This window comes from Oncorhynchus kisutch, linkage group LG13 (assembly GCF_002021735.2).
Source record: "Oncorhynchus kisutch isolate 150728-3 linkage group LG13, Okis_V2, whole genome shotgun sequence".
Classification (NCBI taxonomy): Eukaryota; Metazoa; Chordata; class Actinopteri; order Salmoniformes; family Salmonidae; genus Oncorhynchus; species Oncorhynchus kisutch.
The window spans coordinates 66,252,691-66,275,282 of record NC_034186.2 but is presented as its reverse complement, the minus strand read 5'-3'; the positions used below and the strand labels follow the sequence as shown (position 1 = coordinate 66,275,282).

At 41.4% G+C, this 22,592-nt stretch overlaps 2 protein-coding genes across 4 annotated transcripts; one reads left to right on the top strand and one right to left on the bottom strand.

Moving 5' to 3' along the window:
- The first annotated feature begins 1,124 nt into the window (after positions 1-1,124).
- On the top strand, positions 1,125-10,501 carry LOC109901866 (RWD domain-containing protein 1). The gene is made up of 6 exons (XM_020497860.2): positions 1,125-1,489; positions 1,910-1,975; positions 2,163-2,293; positions 5,605-5,887; positions 8,997-9,059; positions 9,207-10,501. Exons 1-6 carry the CDS (start codon positions 1,417-1,419, stop codon positions 9,317-9,319), a joined length of 729 nt encoding a protein of 242 aa, XP_020353449.1. The 5' UTR covers positions 1,125-1,416; the 3' UTR covers positions 9,320-10,501.
- LOC109901439 (amine sulfotransferase) lies at positions 10,438-18,022 on the bottom strand. Of its 3 annotated transcripts, XM_020497432.2 has the most exons (8): positions 17,690-18,022; positions 16,699-16,776; positions 16,443-16,604; positions 14,362-14,570; positions 13,857-13,983; positions 13,492-13,586; positions 13,197-13,377; positions 10,438-12,512 (listed from the first exon to the last, which is right to left on the bottom strand). In XM_020497432.2, exons 2-8 carry the CDS (start codon positions 16,706-16,708, stop codon positions 12,379-12,381), a joined length of 918 nt encoding a protein of 305 aa, XP_020353021.1. In that variant the 5' UTR covers positions 16,709-16,776; positions 17,690-18,022; the 3' UTR covers positions 10,438-12,378. The 3 variants fall into 3 exon arrangements, with proteins under 3 accessions (XP_020353021.1, XP_020353020.1, XP_031642899.1); XM_020497431.2 differs by lacking the exon at positions 16,699-16,776 and having other exon boundaries at positions 17,690-18,021; XM_031787039.1 differs by lacking the exons at positions 10,438-12,512; positions 16,699-16,776 and adding an exon at positions 12,844-12,917.
- Between the last annotated feature and the right edge of the window lie 4,570 nt (positions 18,023-22,592).

The following is a 22,592-nucleotide window of genomic DNA, read 5'->3' as shown; positions in this document are numbered from 1 at the left end:
GAGGAAGTGCCAATTCTTTAGTAAGCAGATGTAGCCTATAGTCAAAATTTCACCATAGAAACATGGAGGCAATCATTTTATAAAGACTTCCTCATATGCGTTCCGCTGTTCTGTTGGTTTTCTTTCAACTTTCTTTCATTGTCTAGCGGCTAAAGGCATTATCCTAGTCATATTAGAGACCAATCCCATTATAGATCCTGCATCTTTAGATCTCCCCTCTTTCTACATTTCAAGGATATTTTTATCTCTGTTCATATGCGCATTTAAGAAAGGTGTTTTCCTGTAAATTGCATTTAGGAACATTTGCGTGTATGCCTTACTGCTGTGTGCACATTGCTGCACCTAAAATATGAATAAATAATAGTTTATCTGATCTGTTCTTTTAGCTTTATAAATTGATATGGCGTATCCCTCCATTACTTTGTATACCCAATGCCCACTGAAAAATACGTTTGTATATGGTAATACAGCAATATACCCTCCACTACACCACTGCAGAGGACGGAGGAGAGAGGATGCAAGGATTTAAGCAAACCAATTGAGGAAATGCCAATGACTACAGTATAAAGGAAAAGGCCAACGTCATGGCCCTTTACGAATATACTAGACTAAAATAATCTATTGAAGAAAAGTATAAAACGTTTCATACATGATAACGAACTAATAATACTAATGAGTAGATAAAAACCTAAGAGATTTGAATAGAAAATGTATCCGTATCTAACAAATATTATTGCATAAATAGCCATTCGATGAGTAAACTTTGTCAAACCAACCTTCTGCGACTCAGAGTGCGAACTAAAAAGGATTGCCGATGTAGTCGATCAACAGCGGGCCCACAGACAGATATTTCAGTGGATGTATAAATGTGAAGCATCCGGTTGGCGTTTCCACTAACTACCAAATATGGTAGTGAGAGGAAGCCCACTGCCGCGCAGTGGGAGAAGATGTAACGAGATGGATTTTGGCAGAAATTCTGCAAATCTTCTCATCAATTAAATATTTGATCTCAATATAGTTTTCTGTTCCCAAAACTAGAATATATTATGAACAGAACAGACTAAGTCTTGTAGACTCCGCCATTTGCAAACGTTTTACAAAATCACGCTTTTTTTAGGAGTGCAAAGTCGAATTGAGTTATTGCACACGAGCACTTCACAGGGTAGGCATTCCCTAACGGAAATATGCTAAATATAAACTAGAACGCGACAATAGGATAGCGCTAGCGCTTGCTTGGCTCTGCCCACCTCCTTGCTTGTTTTGCCCACTATGACTATTTTGTTCCCATTGGAAATGACAAGCTAAGGTTTATCTTGGTTATAGAAAAGTCTTTGGTGGGCCCTTCTTTGAGCACGCACACGTCTGTGCCCGGTTGGTTAACTTTGCTAGCTCATTGATGGACCATAGTAGAAGAAAATGACAGATTACGCTGAGGAGCAGCGAAACGAGCTGGAAGCTATAGAGTCAATTTACCCGGACTCGTTTACAGGTTAGTTTTCTACGAGTCTGTCTCGGTTGGTTTCCAAGCTGGCAAACGCTAGCTAGCCAGCTGGCTAACGCAGGTTAGCAGTGTGGTGCCAATTTAGCTGGCTAACTAGTTAGCAAGCCAACAACCCTCAATATCTAGGAGAAATTGTTTTAGCTAACGATCACATAATGAAACGCCCTCGATCACCACACACTCAAAGTTAGTCAGTGCCACTGTCCTCTTTAGCTAGCTAAACAAACTCAACTGCACTTACAGTGCCATACAGTTAGTCAGGCTCTCCAGCAGGTGAGTTGATCATAGTCAACATCTTCCACTTTTCAATAGCGAAATTATTTTAGAGCAACGTTTTGATTTTAATTAATTTGCATAACAATGATGTGACTGCTCTGCTGACTTTCATATGTTTTGGCCCTCCTGTAGTGCTATCAGAGGTGCCCAGCAGCTTCACCATCACTGTGACATCGGACGCAGGGGAAAACGATGAAAGTAACCTAACCTATCACTCTCTTGCCCGAGTCTTGTGTAGATCTGTTCAGCTACACTAGCCTGGTCCCATATGACATGACTCGTCAGTCGAGTTGGCTAAAGCACTTACGGATCTGGGACCAGGCTAGGGTTCTACTACATTTATTGTTTGTTTATTTGTTAACCTAATGCCTCTGTGTTATTGTAGCGATTGAAGTGACTCTACAGTTCACCTATGTGGAGAAGTATCCCGATGAGGTGCCGCTGTGGGAGATATACTCCCAGGAGAACCTGGAGGATTCAGACGCAGAGGGCATCCTCACCTTACTGCAGCAGCAGGTCTGTTACACGCATGTGCACACACTCACTCATAGGGCTGTTACGGTGACTGTATTACCGAGTCATGATGGCAGTCAAATTCCATGTGACAGTTTAGTCACTGTAATTAGACTTCTCCAAGCTCTGATGCTGCTCATGGTCATTAGTAGCCTACCAAACTTGCTAACAGCCTGGTACTCCGCACTCTATTGTCCCTCAAATCACTGACATCAACGCAAATGTAATTGGAAATCAAATCAAACACTTCATGAGAGCTGATGAGCGCAAAATTTCTATAGGCTATGCAATTGCGTGAAAAAACAGAGTAATGGCCTCTTGTAAATAGAGGAGGATCCCATCAGCTTTCTATAGGCTAGACCTACTATATTTATTTCTCCATCTTCCTAATATTAAGCACATTGCTTCTCTTTAAAACAGGAGTATAGCCTACCTGGCTGGCATGAAAATGAACCACGGGAATAGGGGCCTTCCATTCGCTATTTAAGTGCAAAAATGACGTATTTTTTCCCCCGCTGCCCCTGTTTCAAGACAGGTGCATGCATAATGGTCAATTTCAAAACAAATTTCACGCATATTATTTACTATATGTAAAGACTAAATTACATCAAGAATATTGTGATGGGTGACAATATTAGCCTATCACTTGTGAATGATGTGGTAAGATGGCGCCGAAGAGGATGGCTGTCGTTTTACATGCTGTCACCAATTGTGCTATTTTATTTTTGTATATATTTTTTTGTAACTTTTTTTTTTCAACTTATTTTGTACATAATGTTGCTGCATCTCTTGTATCTCTTATGACCGAAAATAACTTCTGGACATGAGAACTGGGATTACTCATCACGAATTGGAAGAAGCTTTTTCCTTTAACGAGTTCGACGAGAAAGATACACTGCTCCCTCGGGAACAGGCCCAGATCCCCGTCATTTCAGTGAAGAAAAGGAGGAAAGAGAACGCAGATCAGGCTGCCTTTTAAGAATCTGAAAGCGAGCGAGTGATCTCCCACTGCCATCAATTCTACTTGCTAACATGCAATCATTGGAAAATCAAATTAATGACTTATGATTGTCCTACCAACGGGACATTAAGAACTGTAATATCTTATGTTTCACTCATGGCTGAACGACGACACGGGTAATGTAGAACTGGAGGGAGTTTCAATGCACCGGCAGAACAAAGAAGCTACGTCTGGTAAGACGAGGGGTGGGGGTGTGTCTTTTTGTCAATTATAGCTGGTGGGCGATGTCTAATACTAAAGAAGTATTGCACCTTATCGAGGAATTGCACCTTAGTGTGGTCTACAACTTATCATATCTACCAATAGTGTATTTTAAGAGTGCATCTATATTATTCGTAGCTGTCAATTTGCCACCACAGACCGATGCTGGCATTAAGACCGCACTCAACCAACTCTAAGGCCATAAGCAAACAAGAAAATGCTCACCCAGAAGTGGCGCTCCTAGTGTTCGGGGACTTTAATGCAGGCAAATTTAAATCAGTTTTGCCAAATATTTACCAGCATGTCACATGTGCAACTAGAGGGGGAAAAAAACTCTAGACCACCTTTACTCCACATACAGAGATGCATACAAAGCTGCGATTTTTCACAATTCCTGACATTCAATCCTAGTAAAAAATTCCCTGTCTTAGGTCAGTTAGGATCACCACTTTATTTCAAGAATGTGAAATATCAGAATAATAGTAGTGATTTATTTCAGCTTTTATTTCTTTCATCACATTCCCAGTGGGTCAGAAGTTTACATACACTCAATTAGTATTTGGTAGCATTGCCTTTTGAATGGTTTTACTTGGGTCAAACGTTTCGGGTGGCCTTCCACAAGCTTCCGACAATAATTTGGGTGAATTTTGGCCCATTCCTCCTGACTGAGTCAGGCCTCCTTGCTAGCACACACCTTTTCAGTTCTGCCCACACATTTTCTATAGGGTTGAGGTCAGGGCTTTGTGATGACCACTCCAATACCTTGACTTTGTTGTCCTTATGCCATTTTGCCACAACTTTGGAAGTATGCTTGGAGTCATTGTCCATTTGGAAGACCCATTTGTGACCAAGCTTTAACCAAGCTAAAACTGATGTCTTGACATGTTGCTTCAATATATCCACATCATTTTATTTCCTCATGATGCCATTTATTTGCCAAGTGCACCAGTCCCTCCTGCAGCAAAGCAACCTCACAACATGATGCTGCCACCCCTGTGCTTCACGGTTGGGATGGTGTTCTTTGGCTTGCACACCTCCCCCTTTTTCCTCCAAACATAGCGATGGTCATTATGGCCAAACAGTTCTATTTTTGTTTCATCAGACCAGAGGACATTTCTCCAAAAAGTTCAATCTTTATCCCCATATGCAGTTGCAAACCGTAGTCTGGCATTTTTATGGCAGGTTTGGAGCAGTGGCTTCTTTCTTGCGTCTCCTTCCTGAGCGGTATGACGGCTGCGTGGTCCCATGGTGTTTATACTTGCGTACCATTGTTTGTACAGGTGAACGTGGTACCTTCAGGCGTTTGGACATTTCTCCCAGGGATGAACCAGACATGTGGAGGTCACAGAAGACATGGACTTTCTTTAGGGGCATCATTATGGCCACACAAAGGGGATGCAGCTGGGAAATTCAAGGCAAATTGTGAAAGAGACTGATGAAGTGTGTACAGCCTGCACAAAAAACAAAGCAGAGCTCATGCCTTTAATGCAACTTTTTTCAAGTCATCTTTAGTCGCATCATGCAGCCTTAGAATGTATGAAAAAATCTAAACATATCACAACTAAAGTTACATAAATAACCCTAAATTCAACATATAGGAGGACCTGTTTCTTTGTTAACCCCTTTGTTAACCCCATCACAGAATAGCCACATGTGCACATTCCCTCAAATAGTTTGGAGAAAATACCCTTTCTATTTTATTCAGCTTTGTTTAATTGTATTCTTCCTATTTTAAAATCATGCCACACAATTCTAAGCAAATGCTAAATGAACTAGTGTAGCCCACAGCCATATGGCATAGCCATTTTTCAAATGTAGATGTTTCAAGGGTCTGCGTCAGTTGCTTGTAGGCTATGCGTGGAAGACGGGAGATGCTAAATGTTTGTTAATTAACGGTCAATTTCCGCGAGACCGGCAGTTATTTGCTTTACAATCACTGGCTAACAGCCCTACTCACTCACTCACGGTCTGATTCATCATTCTCGCCTTACTGCAGCTCTGTATGTATGTTAGTCCGTCAGTCTCTCTCCGCCTGTCTATTCAGCCTTACTCGGCAATGACAACCCGTACATCTGTTTTTTAATTTTTCTAGGCTGAGGAAAACCTTGGAATGGTGATGATATTCACCCTAGTTACAGCAGTTCAGGACAAACTGAACGAATTAGTCGACGAGATAAAAAACAGAAGAGAGGAAGAGAAGAGGCGAAAAGAGGAGGCAGCGGAGGAGGCTGAGAAGGTGCTCTTCCAAGGAACAGTGGTCACCATCGAGAACTTCCTGTCATGGAAAGCCAAGTTTGAGCTGGAGATGGCTGAGTTGAGGAGGAAACGGCAGAAAGAGGAGGAACAACAGCAGGCTGGAAAGATTAAACTCACAGGTATGTGTCTACCCCCCAAACCCCTATTCATCCCCAGCCAAGAGCCATCTGGATTAGGGTTAAATGGCGGGAACCTGGTTTCAGAGATTTACTGGGATTTACAGCCCAAAATCACTCCCTTTTCCCAGGATAAATAACTGCGAGACACTGGTAAATATATTCAATTATTTATACGAACAGCTTGGCTTGAAATGGAACTGTTAAATTATATGCAATATCTAAATCTGGATTCTCTACGGCCTCTGTATGATAAATCATCCGTGCTCAGGGTGGGGACAGACTGCCCATTTTAGTATGGAGTACAGTTCACAATGCATGTAGACCTATCAGTTCATCATGGTAACTTTTCTTCTAGTGACAGGTACATTTGCATAGTCTATGCTTTAGTAATATAAAGACCAAATACATGTCTGATTTACCCATCTCCATCTGGCTTCTTTTTTTTCAGGCTGTTTTAAAACAGCAGCTATCTTGAATATCATTGCTTTAAATCGGTGCACTTTGTCAGTCTCTCTCTCCATCAACCTCATTCAAATTGCATCAAATAGAGAATCCTGTTCTAGATGTCCTAGCTTACCTCTTTCAGGTAATAAATTCAATTCAGTATTAGCCTTATATTTAGCTAATTAATGATGGGTTATGCATAATAATCTTCTAACTTATAGCCTCGGTCTCTTGCGCAATAAGCACTCATCAGTGTGCCGCTGGCCCCTCCTTTCACATGCAGGAAAAGCTAGACTGGAATAGCTTGCTGGACATGATTTTTCGTAGCATTTCTTATACCAATAGACTATTCGGAGACGCAAGCTCTTGTTTACTGAAAGTTGAATGCAGCAGCCAATAAAACTCACAGGTAGTTTGAAATAATAGTCGATGTGCGATGCCTGTAGGCTATAGCAGTTATTTGTTCAGACCAATAACCATTCAGTCTTTGAAGTGAAAGCCTTCATCTAATTCTAGTCCTGTATTATTCAAGGATGTCTTTAGAATGAAGATAATGCCAACTTTAACTGTTGAAAGTGAGGAAGGATTGAATCAACAAGAAGTAGGCTAATAACATTTGGAAATATTATGAAAGGTGTATATATGCGTCAGCCTACTAATTATACAAACAGACCCTATTATATTTCGATCAAATTCGCTAGCCTATACTTGTAACTTTACTGAGCAGCACATGCGGCCTACAATGTATGGCGCATCAGGCTTGAATTTTCAATCAAATCCGGACAGGCCTATTTATATGCTTTTGAATGGCACTTCCAGTTTTGGCGGGAAATACCTGGTTACCGGTAGAGAAATTATTTATTCTCAGGATGGAACATTTGGAAAATACCTAATCTGGATGCTACATCTCCTCCATCATGTACAGTCAAAACATGAACCCAAATGCTTCAAGTTTCGGCATTTCTTTTATTTAACCAGAATAAGTCCATTGAGTCTCTCTTAACAGGGAGACCTGGTCAAGAAAGCGGCAGCAGTCAATACAACATTACAAAATGTAAAACATACAATCAGCACAACACGATCCGGCCTACAGGAAACATTTACACTCCTCCTGAACATAGATAGTTAGTTAATTACATGCCTCTAGTGCACAGTAGGAAAAGGTGGTCCTAACTTGGTAATGGCCCTGGGGACTTTAAGTAGCAACCATATTGAAGACCATGTCTGTAACTGCTAGTGGTGAAGGAGAACAGGCTAGAGGTAGAGGGAGTTTGCCCAGAAGGACTTTATAGAGGTCGCCCGATTTTATGATTTTTCAACGCCGATACCGATTTATTGGACAACCAAAAAAAACTCTACTGATTTAATTGGACGATTAAAAAAATATATTTTTTATTGTTGATTTATTTGTAATAATGACAATTACAACAATACTGAATTAACACTCATTAACACTCACATCAATAAAATCTATTTAGCCTCAAATAAATAATGAAACATGTTCAATTTGGTTTAAATAATGCAAAAACAAAGTGTTGGAGAAGAAAGTAAAAGTCCAATATGTGCCATGTAAGAAAGATAACGTTTAAGTTCCTTGCTCAGAACATGAGAACATATGAAAGCTGGTGGTTCCTTTTAACATGAGTCTTCAATATACTCAGGTAAGAAGTTTTAGTTATTTAGTTGTAGTTATTATAGGACTATTTCCCTCTATACCATTATTTCATCAACCTTTGACTATTGGATGTTCTTATAGGCACTTTAGTATTGCCAGTGTAACAGTATAGCTTCCTTCCCTCTCCTCGCTTTTCCCTGGGCTCTAACCAGGAACACAACGACAACAGCCACCCTCGAAGCAGCGTTACCCATGCAGAGCAAGGGAAACAACCACTCCAAGGCTCAGAGCGAGTGACGTTTGAAACGCTATTAGCACGCGCTAACTAGCAAGCCTTTTCACATTGGTTACACCCGCCTCATCTCGGGAGTTGATAGGCTTGAAGTCATAAACAGCGCAATGCTTGACGCACAACAAAGAGCTGCTGGCAAAACGCACGAAAATGCTGTTTGAATGAATGTTTACACGCCTGCTTCTGCCTACCACCGCTCAGTCAGATTATATGCAACGCAGGACACGCTAGATAATATCTAGTAATATCATCAACCATGTGTAGTTAACTAGTGATTATGATTGTTTTTTATAAGATAAGTTTAATGCTAGCTAGCAACTTAACTTGGTTTACGGCATTCGTGTAACAGGCAGTCTCCTTGTGGAGTGCAACGAGAGAGAGGCAGGTCGTTATTGCGTTGGACTAGTTAACTGTAAGGTTGCAAGGATGGATCCCCCGAGCTGACAAGGTGGAAATCTGTCGTTCTGCCCCTAAACGAGGCAGTTAACCCACCGTTCCTAGGCTGTCATTGAAAATAAGAATGTGTTAATTGACTTGCCTAGTTAAATAAAGGTATAAAAAAATACCGATTTCCGATTGATATGAAAACTTGAAATCGGCCTTAATTAATCAGTCGACCTCTACTTTATATGAACACATACCAATGTAGCTGTCAGTGCATGTAAAGTGAGGTCCAGTCCACCATTTGAGACAAGGTTCTCAATGGTTGGTGAGCGTCTTGGCATTTGTACATGATTAACACTTTTTTTCTCTACCAGGAAAAAAGCTATTTGAGACCGATCACAATCTTGACACATCAGATATACAGTTCCTGGAAGATTGTAAGTATAGCGGCGTTATACAACTGTAGTGTGTGTGTGTGTGTGTGTGTGTTTGCCTCAGTATGTCTGAGGTAAGAGAAGTATGGTGATTAGCGAGAGGGATCTGTAAAAGGTTGTACAATGACTTTGCACTTCCCTCCCGTTCAGCTGGAAACAGTGTTGAAGTGGACGAGTCCCTCTTCCAGGACCTTGAGGAACTTGACCTGGATGAAGACGACCCTGACTTTGACCCTCTGGCACTGGGCAGTGATGAGGACTGAACTAGGAAGAAGAGAAAGATGCCATGGGCATGTTCCAGGCAGACATGTTTTCAAATACTATTTATAATCTTTAAAATACTTTGAGCATTTGCTCTAGCCTGCCTGGGGTGCCAGATGAATGGGGATTGCAGTGTCTTGACTATTTTATTGGTTCCATTGCGCCTGGCAAGCTCAATCAAGCCCAGAAGAAAGCATTTGAAATGATTTGAAATAGTATTTGAAACCAGGTCCGGTCCCAGATCATCTTTATTGCAGTCACGTTGTGCCGCACAGATTCAGATCCCCCAATGCCTGGGGAAGTGTTTTGCATCTCAGGAATGACATCAATGAGATATAGAATTCTTCTGAGATGCGTAGCACGACTGTAGTATTTACGACTTTGAACGCAACCGATACTAACAGGAGGGGATCATCACAGGAAGGGGAGTCACCGTATCTGACCAAGCACAGAGAAGACAACCAATAACACCCACATTTGTTCTAAACGTGAACTATAACTTCAGTTGACTGTAAACACAATCACCTCAAGGCATTTATACACCCTTGTCAATGAGTTGATTTATACCCGGATGCCATTAAAGATGCACTATGCAGAAATCTCTTCACCATTTCCTGGTCACAAATATTCTAGTTTGCTTAATTTCAGTTTGACAAAACAAGTATAGTGTAGAGAATCATTGTACCATCTGAACCTCTGTGAAATGTATTTTCCATAAACAAAAATTGTCAGCTGTTTGAAGCTGGTGTACAAAACAAAAGATAAACAGGTAGCATAGAAATAGCTCGCATAGAACAGATCTACTGCTTCTTAGAGTTGCTTTCAATGTGAATGAAAGATCCATAACTAGCATTTGTGAATTTTGTGTTAAGTGCTTTTCTTGGATGTGGGGGACTAAGACCTTTACATTGCCATCTAGATAATCTGAATGTGGAAAAATAGAGAATAAGTGCTTGCCGGCTTGGAATTCACAAGGCAGTTGTAGAAACCCTGACTGACCCACAGAGGGCAGCAGCACATTTTGTTACAGAACATAACTTTCAAAAGACACTGGTTGAATTCACTGTTTATTCTATCACCATATAGCTAAAATGAGTCAAGACAATTGCTTTTAGAAATATATATTTCAATTCTTAACTTTATGAATACGTTTTTTATACACATTAAAAAACGACTGAAACTGGGTACAGAGCATGAGAAGTTACTGTACACTTGCAAAACTATTTTTCCCTCTGTAAAATGGGTAACTTAATACACATTTTGGATTGATGGCTACTACACTGAACCAAAATATAAACGCAACATGCAACAATTTCAAAGATTTTAATGAGTTACAGTTCATATAAGGAAATCAGTCAGTTGAAAAATTCATTAGGCCCTAATCTATAGATTTGCATGACTGGGAATACAGAGAAGATTCTGTTGGTCACAGATACCTTCAAAAGGTAAGGGTGTGGATCAGACAACCAGTCAGTATCTGGTATGACCATTTGCCTCAGAGAGCAACATCTTCGCATAGTTGGTCAGGCTGTTGATTGTGGCCTTCGGAATGTTGTCCCACTTCTTTTCAATAGCTGTGTGAAGTTGCTGGATATTAGCAGGAACTGGAACACGCTGTCATATGTTGATCCAGAGCATCCCAAACATGCTCAACGGGTGACATGTCTGGTGAGTATGCGGGACATTTTCAACTTCCAGGAATGAAAATCCTTGCAACATGGGGCTGTGTATTATCATGCTGAAACATGAGGTGATGGCGGTGGATGAATGGCACGACAATAGACCTCAGGATCTTGTAAATGGTATGTCTGTGCATTCAAATTGCCATCGATGAAATGTAATTATATTTGTTGTCTGTAGTTTATGCCTGCCCATACCATAACCCCACCCGCAAACCACTCAACGCCATATATGCTGTCTGCCCAGTACAATTGAAACAGATTAATTTGTGAAGAGCACACTTCTCCAGCATGCCAGTGGCCATCGAAGATGAGCATTTGCCCACAGAAGTTGGTTATGATGCCAAACTGCAGTCAGGTCAAGAAACTGGTTGGGACACACATGAGCTTCCCCGAGATATTTCTGACTGCAGAATTGATTTGGTTGGCTGGTCTCGGACGATCCCGCAGGTGAAGAAGCCGAATGTGGAGGTCCTGGGCTGGCGTGGTTATACGTGGTGTGAGGTCAGTTGGACATACTGCCAAATTCTCTAAAACGGAGGTGTCTTATGGTAGATAAATTAACATTCAACAGCTCTGGTGGATATTCCTGCAGTCAGCATGCCAATTGCACACTCCCTCAACTTGAGACAGGTGGCTGGATTATCTTGGCAAATGGAAAAATGCTCACCAACAGGGATGTAAACACATTTGTGCAATGAATAAAAGAAAGAAGAAATAAGCTTTTTGTGTGTATGGAAAATTTCTGGGATCTTTTATTTCAACTCATGAAACATTTTTGTTCAGTATAACTTATTAAATTATCTAGGGTAACTTGTAACCAAGGCAGTGTTTTTCCTGGATCAATAATGGGCTTAGGTGGTGGACGTGGCAGGGGCATGAATTTTAGAGAACATTTTAGAGACCCTCATCTTTGCCGTTTTAAAGCAAATTCCCTGCGATTCTACATAATCTGCCGTGGAGCCGAGAAACATTTTCCGTTTTAAAGCAAATTTTCTTCAATTCTATGCATTTTGCGATGGCTAATTCTGTGTTATTTTGCTCAAACATGAAATATGTAGTGCTAAATTAATTGTTTGAGGGATTTTTCAATTGTCCCTGACTTTCTAGTATTTATTTAGGTGACTGTTAGCTTTCAAAGGTTATTTTATTTATTTATTTATAAATGCCCACGTTCTGTACATCATAAACAAGTATTCAACAATGTTGTGGTATAAAAAAAAGGCATTTAGTCATTTAAGTTTACAGTAAAAGCGTTTTTCCATCCTGAAAAAAAAAAACTTTTTCTTTTTACACTATTTGGACTTAGGTGACCTGAAAAAATGCTTAGGGGGCCCGCCCAAGGATTAAAAACATCCCTGCAAGACGTGACTAGGATGTCATCACGTGACACTAGTGACATCATAGATGTCCCAAGCAAAGGAGAGGGGCAGGTCCCTCATCTTCTCCCGGAAGACACTGTTAAATCTCTCGCTCTGTGCAACAGTGAAATGGTTCTTCCAGTCCCCAATGGTCCCTGTCGAGTGTGGATGGAAATCAGTAAATAATGTAAAAGAGTATTAAAAGGGCAATTCCACCACTTTAACATCATTTTCATTATCTCCAGCATAATACCAGTGTACATACAGTATGTGAAAATGGCACATTTCTACATTTCGTATAAAAACATCTAAGGTTAAAGTTCTACCCGAGAACATCAAACACTAGGAGATTCACGGTGATGTGCGGAGCAAGAAAATACCCTCCCTCTGGCTAGAAAATTGTTGTAAATCACAGTTTCTTACTTTTAATCCTACCCTGTGATGTCACAGATTTTAAAAAGAATAGGACCTTAGCTTTTTAACTCACCATTTTCACATATGTAGACACAGGTATGATTCCAGAGATCATGAATATGAGGTTGAAAAGTGGCAGAATTGCCCTATAAGATAAAAAATTATCAATTTAATTGTTCTTTAGGTTTGCACAGATTATAATCCGGATGGTTGTATATCTATCGGAACATTGGTTCAGTGTAAATGTGTGGGGGCCTGGTGTTACAAGTACAGTACTGTAAGGCCTTTGTGGTTGCCCTTGGCTTGATTAAGGCTGAAATAATTTGCAGCTTGTGCAATCCTCATACCAAAGTGTATTGATAAGGAGACAGGTGACCATTCTGTTATCACATTCTATTATGACTTAGAAGGTGTGACGTGCATACCTTTCCTCATAAACGTGCCCTTGTTGTGGTCAAGCAGAGAGTCGGGCACTGTCTTGTAGTTAGCCTGCGGGTTCTGTTTCATGGTTCTAAAGGTGCTGTGTTCCACCACACTGGCCATCTGCTCCTCTGTCAAATCCTTCCCTAGAAACCTGCACATCCTCTCCACCATGGAGCGCAGGTCCTGCAACACACACACCGTTCAAGCTTTGAGACTCATGTGAACTCACAAGCCAACTCCGAGTACAGGACAGGATGGACAAGTAGATGGACAGGTAGGTTTTGCCACTGTTGGTACCTTGATCATCTCTTCATATGTGATGTACAGGAAGTTCATGTTGTCTCTATTAGCGTACCACGTCTTGATGTGCTCAAACCAACAGTTCCCAAAAACTGCAACACACACACAGCAAAGACTCAAATGGATGCTTCATACCCAGTCTACCACCATGAAAGCATAGATGAACCTAAGGATACTACAGATGAAAGTGTTTAGAAGGCTTTCGACATCATTCATTTCAAAATAATCACAATTGACTTAACTGTAAGCGTAACGCATTGTTGGCTAGTGCCAACTCCCCATAGAAAAAAAATACTTGGCTTTGCACATCATGTACGATATTCATAGTCCTTAACAGGACCAAAGGCACACATTCTACTTACCTTTCCCTTCCATGAATTTCTCAAAGAAATCATTGAAGTCCTTCGGTGTCTCCAGCATGGCTGCATATTTGTGGAAGTGGTAATAGGACACGAGAACATCCTTAGGGTTTCTGGCCACATAGATCACCTTAGGGAAGCAAGATCATACTGCATATCAATAGATTGACTATAAAAAACGATCCATCAATATCAGTAGTAACAATTTAATGAAAGTAATCCTGAAGGTAATGACAAAAAGTTGAAATAGACTTCGGGTAACACTTAAAGCCTGCAGGTACTATGCATTCTAAGACTTATAATCAGCATGTATAGCGACCATTTAGAGTATTTTGATACACAGAGATAAAATATTAAAAGCCTTAAGGCATTAAAAAGGCTCATACATAACAAGTAATAAAGCATTATACCTGCAGGCTAACACCAATACCAAAGTGCTAATTATGAAGTGCTAATACCACAGAATAATACACAAGTGTTACCAAAATGAGCCTTGCATTCCACTGACCTTTCCCCTCTTTTGTCTGATGGCGAGAGGCATGAACTTATACTGCAGGTGTGTGACCCGTAGCCTGGGGGAAGGGGTAGCATTAAACTCCTTCTCACTGCCAATCAGCTCGATCCATGGGACGCGCTGCGCGTTGAGATGCTCTGTGTTTGGAGTGACGTCACCTTTGGCTTCTATCAGAGTCAGAATCTGCTGCATCCAGATCGTCCCTGTCAATCACAGCAGAGTGGACACTGCAGGTCACCCAGAGGTCATTTCAATTCAATTTAAACTTCAATGTCAGTCCTACCATACAATGTACAATACTGGATAGCTTGGCCCTTTCACCTCACTGCACTACCATGATTTGATAACACCCACACACTGTTTATCTGACAATTCAGGGGTTATTTTTATTGGGGAAAATGTAGTGAACTTTAGTTTTTCAGGGATTTTACACAAAAAAGTATGTGGACACCTGCTCGTCGAACATCTCAATCCAAAATGGGCATTCATTTGGAGTTGGTCCCCCCTTTGCTGCTATAACAGCCTCCACTCTTCTGGGAAGAAGTTCCCCTAGATGTTGGAACATTGCTGTGGGGACTTCCATTCATTCAGCCACAAGAGCCTTAGTGAGGTTGGGCACTGATGTTTGCCAATTAGGCCTGGCTTGCAGTCGGTGTTCCAATTCTTCCAAAGGTGTTCGTTGGGGTTGAGGTCAGGGTTCTGTGAAGGCCAGTCAAGTTCTTCCACACCGATCTCGTCAAACCATTCTGTATGGACCTTGCTTTGTGCACGGGGCATTGTCATGCTGAAACGGGAGAGGGCCTTCCCCAAACTGTTGCCACAAAGTTGGAAGCATAGAATCGTCTACAATGTTATTGTACGCTGTAGGGTTAAGATTACCTTCCACTGGAACTAAGCAGACTGGCCCGAACTATGAAAAACAGCCCAATACCATTATTCCTCCTCCACCAAACTTTACACTATGCATTGGGTCAGGTAGCGTTCTCCTGGGATCCGCCAAACCCAGATTCGTCCGTCGGACTGCCAGATGGTGAAGTGTGATTCATAACTCCAGAGAAGGTGTTTCCACTAATCCAGAGTCCAATGGCGGTGAGCTTTACACCACTCCAGCCGACGCTTGGCATTGCACACAAGTCTAAGATCACCATGCACAACTACCTGGCCATGAAAACCCATTTCATGTTGCTCCCGACTAACAGTTTTTGTGCTGATGTTGCTTCCAGAGGCAGTGTGGGACTCGGTAGTGAGTGTTGCAACCGAGGACAGACGATTATTAATGCGCTACGTGCTTTAGCCCTCGACGGTCCCGTTCTGTGAGCTTTTGTGGCCTACTACTTCGCAGCTGAGACGTTTCAACTTCACAATAACAGCACTTACAGTTGACCGGGGAAACTCTAGCATGGCAGAAATTTGACAAACTGACTTGTTGGAAAGGTGGCATCCTATGATGGTGCCACGTTGAAAGTCACTGAGCTCCTCAGTAAAGCCATTCTACTGCCAATGTTTGTCTATGACGGTTGCATGGCGGTGTTTGATTTTATACACCTGTCAGCAACTGGTGTGGCTGAAATAGCCAAATTCACTAATTTGAAGGGGTGTCCACATACTCTGTATATATTCTGTATTTGAATGTGGACATTGTCCTGCCTACAGTCACTGTGCTACTCCTGCTCTGACACGATGCTTATGGGACATCGGTCTGTTACACTTTAATCTAGCCTGGTTTAAACCATTGTTTTCAGCCAAGGGGAGAATAACAGGGCATGGCAGCATTCCACCTAATGTAAGGATGCGCGCAAGATTCTGCGCAGGGAGATTAGCGAAAATACCAGTTTTGTTGGCTTAAAACAACTAGGACATTTCTTTCACTTATCTGGGCTGCTGGACTGATAAAGGTTGAGAACAGAGCCCAGTAACAGATAAGCAAAGTAAACTCGCTGAACGAGATCTACTCAGTTGAGCTGAAACTGTGTAAGAGGATCTTATAGAGATAAAGAGGTATGCAGGAATGTTTTAAAAGTGGTAATCAACTGGGTATTCTAGGTAAGTACATCCATGCTGTCTCCAGTATTCACCTGACTTGGGATAAGTGACAGCGAATATGTCTGAGTCTCGGATCTCCCAGTTCTGGATTTGGTCGACCTCGTCGGGAGAGTGGACCCCATTGATCAGGTTGAAGTTCCGGTGAGGAACCAGCATATAGTCCAGAACCTGGGGATCAGTGGAATCCAAAGGATCTGAGAAGACAAGACATAGTCAAAGGCCCACTCATTCAAGCAATCTGGATCTATGTATGTAAGCATTAACACACAACAGGGAATAACCATTCACCTCCAGTCATGTGAGAAGGCACGAGGCCGAAGTCCTACTCATCTAGAGTTGAAACGCTGTGCTTGATTAGACAAAAATCTGAACACCCCAAAAGCCCAGTAAATAAAGTTGTTATTCCAAACAAATGTTTATATAGCTATCAGATCACAGGGAGTCTGGAGGAAGCCAAGTGGAAATGTTTAAAGGGGAAATCTGGGATTGGAAAAACAACTGGTAAACAACTGGTATTCTAAACAAATAACACTATTTTGGGTTCTGGTGGGGTAAAACAGTTGACCTAAACTCATGAGGCATTTACAAGTTATATTCTTCATGAAGCAGCAATGGCTACATGCCATTAACTCAAATGTCCTAAAATGTATGTAACAATCCCAGATTGCCCCTTTAACAAAAGGAGACATTTAATAACATTCAAGTACCTATAAACAAAGCCTGGGTAAAAAAAAAAAAGTATTCCTATGAAGGACTAGCAAATATTTCAGTAAAGATACATGGTGGGTTTGCAACAATGCAGTTCTAGCTGTAAATCATAGAGGGGCAAAGAGCACATTGTTCTGTTCACAGGCTGGTCTGAATCACAGGTTTAAAAAAAAGTTGCCTAGTTTGTGTCCAAGCTCAAGCCTTGGTCACCATTCATGGTCCTATGTAATCCTTTCTATGTCTTACAGGGTGAGACAGATCTTGCAAGCAACAGTACATAATATATATATGCCTGTGGACAGTAATGTACACTTCAGACATGCAAACATCTCACTGAGAGGTTCCAAATATGACAACAATAACACAATTACGCACCTATGTATCACACAGAGAAAACAAAGTAATTACTTGTTTCTAACTATGCCACTCAGATTCTGGTTTAACATTCAATTAACATGATAAAATGGCAATACAAGGGTAGGCACTGTATTCTGCAATAGGCAATATAGCAACCCATTTGAACTCCCAACTATAACTCCACGCACTGCACAGAGCGCGCAGTATTCCCTACCTGTCTTTGTACGGATGGAAGTTGTCATTGTATGCCAATGTGACAAAATCCACAGTCGGTGTTGGCTACTATGAAATCCCTGGCCCCAGGTAGTTTTTTGCAGTCAATTCACAACTATTCTTAAAAATACGGTTTTATGATGGATAGCGGGCAGAGGGAAGTAAAATTCACCCTGTGTCCAATGCGCACCCGAATATTACCTACTGTCCCAAATAGAAGACGCGGAAGACAAACACACGTTTCAGCTGGGTTTTTTATTCGTATCGTGCTCGAGGAATACTGACCGCCTATACAATTTAAGCGCGTTCGCGCACGCAGCAGTAGGGTTTGTTTTCTGCGCGGTCGCACCTCAGATTAATTTGCGCTTTTTAAACACAGCGTTACAGACTCCATGCAATGTGCCATATTTTACATCCCCCATGACCGACGAAAAACGGGAAACGATTTTGATTAGAGGAAATCAGGTATTTTTAATTAGTTTGTTTTACAGAGAAAATTAATTGAGAAACGTTTTTGAGGCCAAATTAATTTAGGTTTTGTCAACATTTGGTGCACTCACTCTCACACACACACTTTCCACCCTGTGTATCAGAGGTGGCACCAAACGTACTAGAGTGATGTGGTGAAAATGTATTATGGGGCTGTAGTCTTTCCTGTTCTGGTAACCTAACCAGGTAAAACTCAGGACCTTATACGGTATGCCGTGATTAATCTGTTGTATTAAGGTTTAAAATGGGCTATGTTGGGACCAGAGTTGTTCTAATCAGGTCACATGGTTTAAACAAACTAATGTCCTTGGGGAAGATGAAAACACTGTCAAACTGCAGCAACCTTGTAGTTTACATATTCATTATATTAGGACTTGGGTTGTTTACACAGAAAGCAGAGAAAAGCAACATGATTGGACAAGGCATTCTGTATGCGGGTTTGTTGTGTCATATTGTCCCGCCCTATGCAACTCTAGGCCTAATAAAAAATCTCAGCTAACTCAGCCTGTTAGCTATTGTGTTTATTGATTAATTCTAGTTAATCATTTTGGATTGAAAAAGCCTAGGTAGTCGAGTCAGTCAAAGTTTGAATATAAACCAAATTTCATCCAATTCACATTTTCTCACAAACAAATTGGCTATATATACACCAAGTTACTGCTTCCTTCACCCTGGCCAGAGACAGGGCACATAGTAGTGATCAGACTGAACAATTATATTGTTTCCATGCAATACAGCATGTCAGATCGCTAATGTTTAAGTGCATAGGCGGATACATTTACGGAGGAGTTATTTTTTGTGTCTGTCTGGTGTGATGTGTTATCAGGCTTGCTAAATAAATACCAGCGGAAAGTGGAGACTGCCTTAAACTTTGTGCATTGTGCCCAGCCCGCGTGACCTGCGATTTCTGTGACCCTGATTGGTTAATAAGGCATGTAAAGAGCCTGTAGCAGCGCTCCAGTGTGACTGGAAGAGATCTTGTCTTTGAGTTGACAAATCATGAGGCAAATCGGTCTAAAATACAGAACTTTCCCCCTCTTTTTAACGTTTTGCGTTGATATATTTTATTAAACTAAATAAAAAATGGTGATTGTCAATGGCAAATGTAATTTCTCCATGTTTTCTGGCCAGGCCCTGTCATGCATGGACCCTAATACTTCTGATGGATTCATATTTTGTGAGAGGGCAACAAAGCATAACCTTTCACCAGTTCGTGAAATGTCTCTAATATGACAGTAATATGTCCAATACATATTTATTCTCTGTAGAACTGATAAGGACATACGTAGTCGCAATCCACACATCTGTCAGTTATCAGTGAGCTGTCACATTGCTGAGAGGGCATGGACAGGAATCAGGACAGAGGCTTGGAGGAAAGAATGTACCAAAGAATTTCCTCCAACCAACCCACAGACTGCGGTCCTAACAGTTCAATAGTAATTAGAGCATTCCAGTCGGTGGCCTGGGAATAATATGTATTAAAGAATGTCCTTTTCACCAGCAACTTTTTATTTATTTATCTGTCCTATTCTCACAGTAGTGATCATGTTGCCAGGTGACTTGCCTTGAGGGTGTGAGTGAGGGTGTGTGTCATCTGTGTTTGTGAGAGAGTATATGTGTGTGTGAGTGAATGTCAGTGTATGTGTGTATCGGTTCCACCAAAGCCGCACGTACCTAGAGGGCCCCAGCCCCCAGATACTGTAAAAAGATAAAAGCTGAGGTTGCGGAATGTTCCTCCTCAATTGGAACAGGACAGAAGGATAAAGTGTGACTCAACACTAAATCATCAGTGGTCTCGACGTCTCCCCATGTAACCTGACTCATGTTTGAGAAAGGGGAGAACTACTTGGTCTTGTTTTCTGATTTGACAATACATGAGGAGGGGATGGTCTATTCCTACTTCTAGTGAAAGACAGTGTGGGGCAAAGATGCACCAGGCGTGTCTCTCCATGAATGCACTCCGTTTATGTTTGTGTGTGTGTGTGTATATATATATATATATATATATATAAACTCAGCAAAAAATAAATGTCCCCTCAATGTCAACTGTGTTAATTTTCAGCAAACTTAACATCTGTAAATATTTGTATGAACATAAGATTCAACAACAGACATGAACTGAACAAGTTCCACAGACATGACACAAACGTGACTAACATAAATGGAATAATGTGTCCCTGAACAAAGGGGAGGGTCAAAATCAAAAGTAACCGTCAGTATCTGGGGTGGCCACCAGCTGCATTAAGTACTGCAGTGGATCTACTTCTCATGGACTGCACCAGATTTGCCAGCTCTTGCTGTGAGATGTCACCCCACTCTTCCAACAAGGCACCTGCAAGTTCCTGGACGTTTCTGGGGGGAATGGCCCTAGCCCTCACTCTCCGATCCAATAGGTCCCAGATGTGCTAAACGGGATTGAGATCCGGGCTCATCGCTGGCCATGGCAGAACACTGACATTCCTTTCTTGCAGGAAATCACGCACAAAACGAGCAGTATGGCTGGTGGCATTGTCATGCTGGAAGGTCATGTCAGGATGAGCCTGCAGGAATGGTACCACATGAGGAGGATGTTTTCCCTGTAACGCTCAGCGTTGAGATTGCCTGCAATGATAAAAAGTTCAGTCCGATGATGCTGTGACACACCGACCCAGACCATGAAAGACCCTCCACCTCCAAATCGATCCCGCTCTAGAGTACAGGCCTCGGTGTAACGCTCAATCCTTTCGACAATAAACGTGAAACCGACCATCATCACTGGTGAAACAAAACCACGAATCATCAGTTAAGAGCACTTTTTGCCAGTCCTGTCTTGTCCAGCCATGGTGGATTTGTGCCCATATGCGACGTTGCCGGTGATGTCTGGTGAGAACCTGCCTGACAACAGGCCTACAAGCACTCAGTCCAGCCTCTCTCAGCCTATTGCGGACAGTCTGAGCACTGATGGAGGGATTGTGTGTTCCTGGTGTAACTCGGGCAGTTGCTGTTGCCATCCTGTACCTGTCCCGCAGGTGTGATGTTCGGATGTACGGATCTTGTGCAGGTGTTACACGTGATCTGCCACTGCGAGGATAATCAGCTGTTGCCATGGCAATTTATTGCCCTGGCCACATCTGCAGTCCTCATGCCTCCTTGCTGCATGCCTAAGGCACATTCACACAGATGAGCAGGGACCCTGGGCATCTTTCTTTTTGTGTTTTTCAGAGTCAGTAGAAAGGCCTCTTTAGTGTCCTAAGTTTTCATAACTGTGACCTTAATTGCCTACCGTCTGTAAGCTGTTAGTGTCTTAACGACCGCTCCACAGGTGCATGTTCATTAATTGTTTATGGTCCATTGAACAAGCATGGCTAACAATGTTTAAACCCTTTACATTGAAGATCTGTGAAGTTATTTGGATTTTTAAGAATTATCTTTGAAAGACAGGGTCCTGAAAAAGGGACGTTTCTTTTTTTGATGAGTTTATTACATACATACATACATACATACATACATACATACATACATACATATAGTGGGGCAAAAAAGTATTTAGTCAGCCACCAATTGTGCAAGTTCTCCCACTTAAAAAGATGAGAGGCCTGTAATTTTCATCATAGGTACACTTCAACTATGTCAGACAAAATGAGAAAAATAATATCCAGAAAATCACATTGTACATCACATTTTTAATGAATTTATTTGCAAATTATGGTGGAAAATAAGTATTTGGTCAATAACAAAAGTTTATCTCAATACTTTGTTATATACCCTTTGTTGGCAATGACAGAGGTCAAACGTTTGCTGTAAGTCATCACAAGGTTTTCACACACTGTTGCTGGTATTTTGGCCCATTCCTCCATGCAGATCTCCTATAGAGTAGTGATGTTTTGGGGCTGTTGCTGGGCAACATGGACTTTCAACTCCCTCCAAAGATTTTCTATGGGGTTGAGATCTGGAGACTGGCTAGGCCACTCCAGGACCTTGAAATGCTTCTTACGAAGCCACTCCTTCGTTGCCCGGGCGGTGTGTTTGGGATCATTGTCATGCTGAAAGACCCAGCCACGTTTCATCTTCAATGCCCTTGCTGATGGAAGGAGGTTTTCACTCAAAATCTCACGATTTCATTCATTCTTTCCTTTACACGGATCAGTCGTCCTGGTCCCTTTGCAGATATTACATTAAAAATCATCCGTTTCCAGCTACAATAGTCATTTACAACATTAACAATGTCTACACTGTATTTCTGATCAATTTGATGTTATTTTAATGAACAAAAAATGTGCTTTTCTTTCAAAGACAAGGACATTTCTAAGTGACCCCAAACTTTTGAATGGTAGTGTGTGTGTGTGTGTTTTTTGTATTTTTTTTTTACAGTAAATTCTTGTCATTTACCAGTAATCTACAATGTTTGGTTACAGTCATTTCTGGTAGTTGAATAA

Excerpts from the sequence above, each read along its gene's own strand:
- LOC109901866 (XM_020497860.2), top strand. The coding sequence starts at position 1,417 with ATGACAGATTACGCTGAGGAGCAGCGAAACGAGCTGGAAGCTATAGAG. Across the intron at positions 1,976-2,162 it reads CGCAGGGGAAAACGATGAAA|CGATTGAAGTGACTCTACAG; the intron begins GTAACCTAACCT and ends GTGTTATTGTAG. Across the intron at positions 5,888-8,996 it reads TGGAAAGATTAAACTCACAG|GAAAAAAGCTATTTGAGACC; the intron begins GTATGTGTCTAC and ends TTTCTCTACCAG.
- LOC109901439 (XM_020497431.2), bottom strand. The coding sequence starts at position 17,717 with ATGACAACTTCCATCCGTACAAAGACAG. Across the intron at positions 16,605-17,689 it reads TTCCATCCGTACAAAGACAG|ATCCTTTGGATTCCACTGAT; the intron begins GTAGGGAATACT and ends TTGTCTTCTCAG. Across the intron at positions 13,984-14,361 it reads TCAGACAAAAGAGGGGAAAG|GTGATCTATGTGGCCAGAAA; the intron begins GTCAGTGGAATG and ends TGCTTCCCTAAG.